We start from the raw sequence: 2,097 nt of genomic DNA, 5'->3' as shown, positions 1-2,097 counted from the left end.
TCAGGTAGAGAATTGCGTTGGAAAAGGAGGCGTTCACGAACAGGAAGGAGCTTATGAGGGTATCGTTATCGTTAAGAGTTTAAAGAAAAGTTTAGTGAAGAGTGGAGTTTAGTGCTTTACGGTACGGAAACATGGACATTTGGGAAGGACGAGAGAAGCCGGGAGACGTTCGAGATGTGAGTGTGGAGAAGAATGGAGATGGTAAAGTGGAGGGAGAGGAGGAGGAATGACAAATTGCTGGACATGGTGGGTGAGAGGACAGATGGAGATAGATAGATAGATAGAAAGATTATTTATTATTCTAGGACTGATGTCCTCTAAGAACAAAACAATTTACAAAGCATATATACACACTACAATATATTTGCTCAATTACTCATTGTGAGCAGTAATAGAGAAAAAAAAGAAAAATATTATACAATATCCAATCAATGATACAAGTTTTATACAATGTATACAACGGTAAGACATACAATTTACAATCAAAATTACAGCGTGGCGGTAAGCAATAAGCTATAGACCATTGACTTAAATAATTTCACAGACCGAATGAATTTCAGAGATCGTTTTCAAAATCAGAAATGAACCCGATCTTGGGTGGTCGGTAAACAACACATAATAGTAAATTGGCAGAGTTGACGTCAGAAACACTAGCGATGAGGTATTCAGGCCTTGAGCAGTAGGCAGGAGGGGAGTGGGAAAGGAGAGTCACGGACAAATTTGAACGAACATATATTCCAACGCCACCACCTTTTTTCCCAATTCTATCATGCCTGATTAAGTGAAAACCAGATAGATTTACCATATCATCCGAAACATCAGGGTGAAGCCAAGTTTCACACATACATATTATATCAAAAGATTCAGTAAGAAAATAATCCCGAAATTCATCAATGTGACATGGGAGGGATTGACAGTTTACGTGGCAAATTTTACAAAAGGGAGTTCATGCTGCTTAGATTTATGACTTAGATTTACAGAAGCTGCAACACATGAACTCAGATCCTGATGCTATGCTAGGGAATCAAGATCACCATTGTTGCTTATGGTAAGTCTTTCACCACCTTCAGCTATACGGGCGAAAATTCGGCCGCCACGCACCCAGAGGAATTTGAACTTCCCTTCCCTTTTAAGACTTCTGGCAGCAGCGTAAAGTTTTCGATGGGCAGGGGTGAGAGATTCATTAATGTATATTGGTGAACTGGCTGAATATCCCGACATCCCGATATGGGATAGGCACATTTTACCTTTAGCACGACGAGCACGAATAAAGGCCTCAGCAGTGCGTGAACGGAGAAAACGGACAAAGATAATAGGTCGGGCCTCACCAGTATTCTGAGACCCTCTACGAGTATTAATTGGGTAGGCGTGGTCAATATCTTCTACAGTTAAATTCAAACACATAGCCTGGCCAATTTTACATACGAATGTTTCAACATTAGCACCATCTTCTACCGGAACCCCAAGAATTTCCACAGAGTTTTTGAGGGAATCTTGTTCGACACGGTCAACCCGGGCCTCAAGGTCACACACGAGTTTCTTGAGGGTGGCGGTTTCGCTAACTGCAGATTTCAATTCTATGCTAAGCTGAGACACAGATTCACTCATGTTGGTAAGAATTGAAACATGTTCACCTAGAGTAACCTGCGTTTGAGAAACCAATTTCTTAAGTTCACCTTGCTCACTTTGCATAGCTTTCATGCGTTCCAGTATCTCGGACAGCATCGCTGCGGAAGGATCACTTGGGACAGCTGGAGGTTTCAACGGGGTATTCTCACCTCGCACAGAACGTTGGCTGGCGAGACACGACCCACAAATCCAAGACTGCTGTAGCTCCTCAAGCACTTGCACGTCTTCAGTAGACATTGAAACGCAATCTAGATGGTACAATCCACTACAAGTGGCACAATTTAGGGACCTTTTATCCCGTTTTACGGCCAAAAGACACTTCGGGCAGTTGGGCATTGCGTCACTCGCACTCAAATAAACTCGCGAAACAAACTCACACGAGGAGAGGAGCTCTACAAAAACACGTCTGCTCACAACGAGACCCAGGACAGAACTGAGAGATACAGAGAGAGGAGATACAGAGAGGAC

The 2,097-nt window shown here is 42.8% G+C and overlaps 1 protein-coding gene across 1 annotated transcript; it reads right to left on the bottom strand.

Moving 5' to 3' along the window:
* Window positions 1-1,011: 1,011 nt before the first annotated feature.
* On the bottom strand, window positions 1,012-1,866 carry LOC124158215. Its single transcript, XM_046533404.1, has one exon. It carries the CDS (start codon window positions 1,864-1,866, stop codon window positions 1,012-1,014), a length of 855 nt encoding a protein of 284 aa, XP_046389360.1.
* Between the last annotated feature and the right edge of the window lie 231 nt (window positions 1,867-2,097).

This window comes from Ischnura elegans, chromosome 4, assembly GCF_921293095.1.
Source record: "Ischnura elegans chromosome 4, ioIscEleg1.1, whole genome shotgun sequence".
Classification (NCBI taxonomy): Eukaryota; Metazoa; Arthropoda; class Insecta; order Odonata; family Coenagrionidae; genus Ischnura; species Ischnura elegans.
Note: the sequence above shows the minus strand (reverse complement) of the source record. Positions and strands in the feature narration are given on the sequence as shown.

Bases quoted from the DNA above. Each gene is read 5' to 3' on its own strand.
- LOC124158215 (XM_046533404.1), bottom strand. From the start codon at position 1,866: ATGTCTACTGAAGACGTGCAAGTGCTTGAGGAGCTACAGCAGTCTTGG.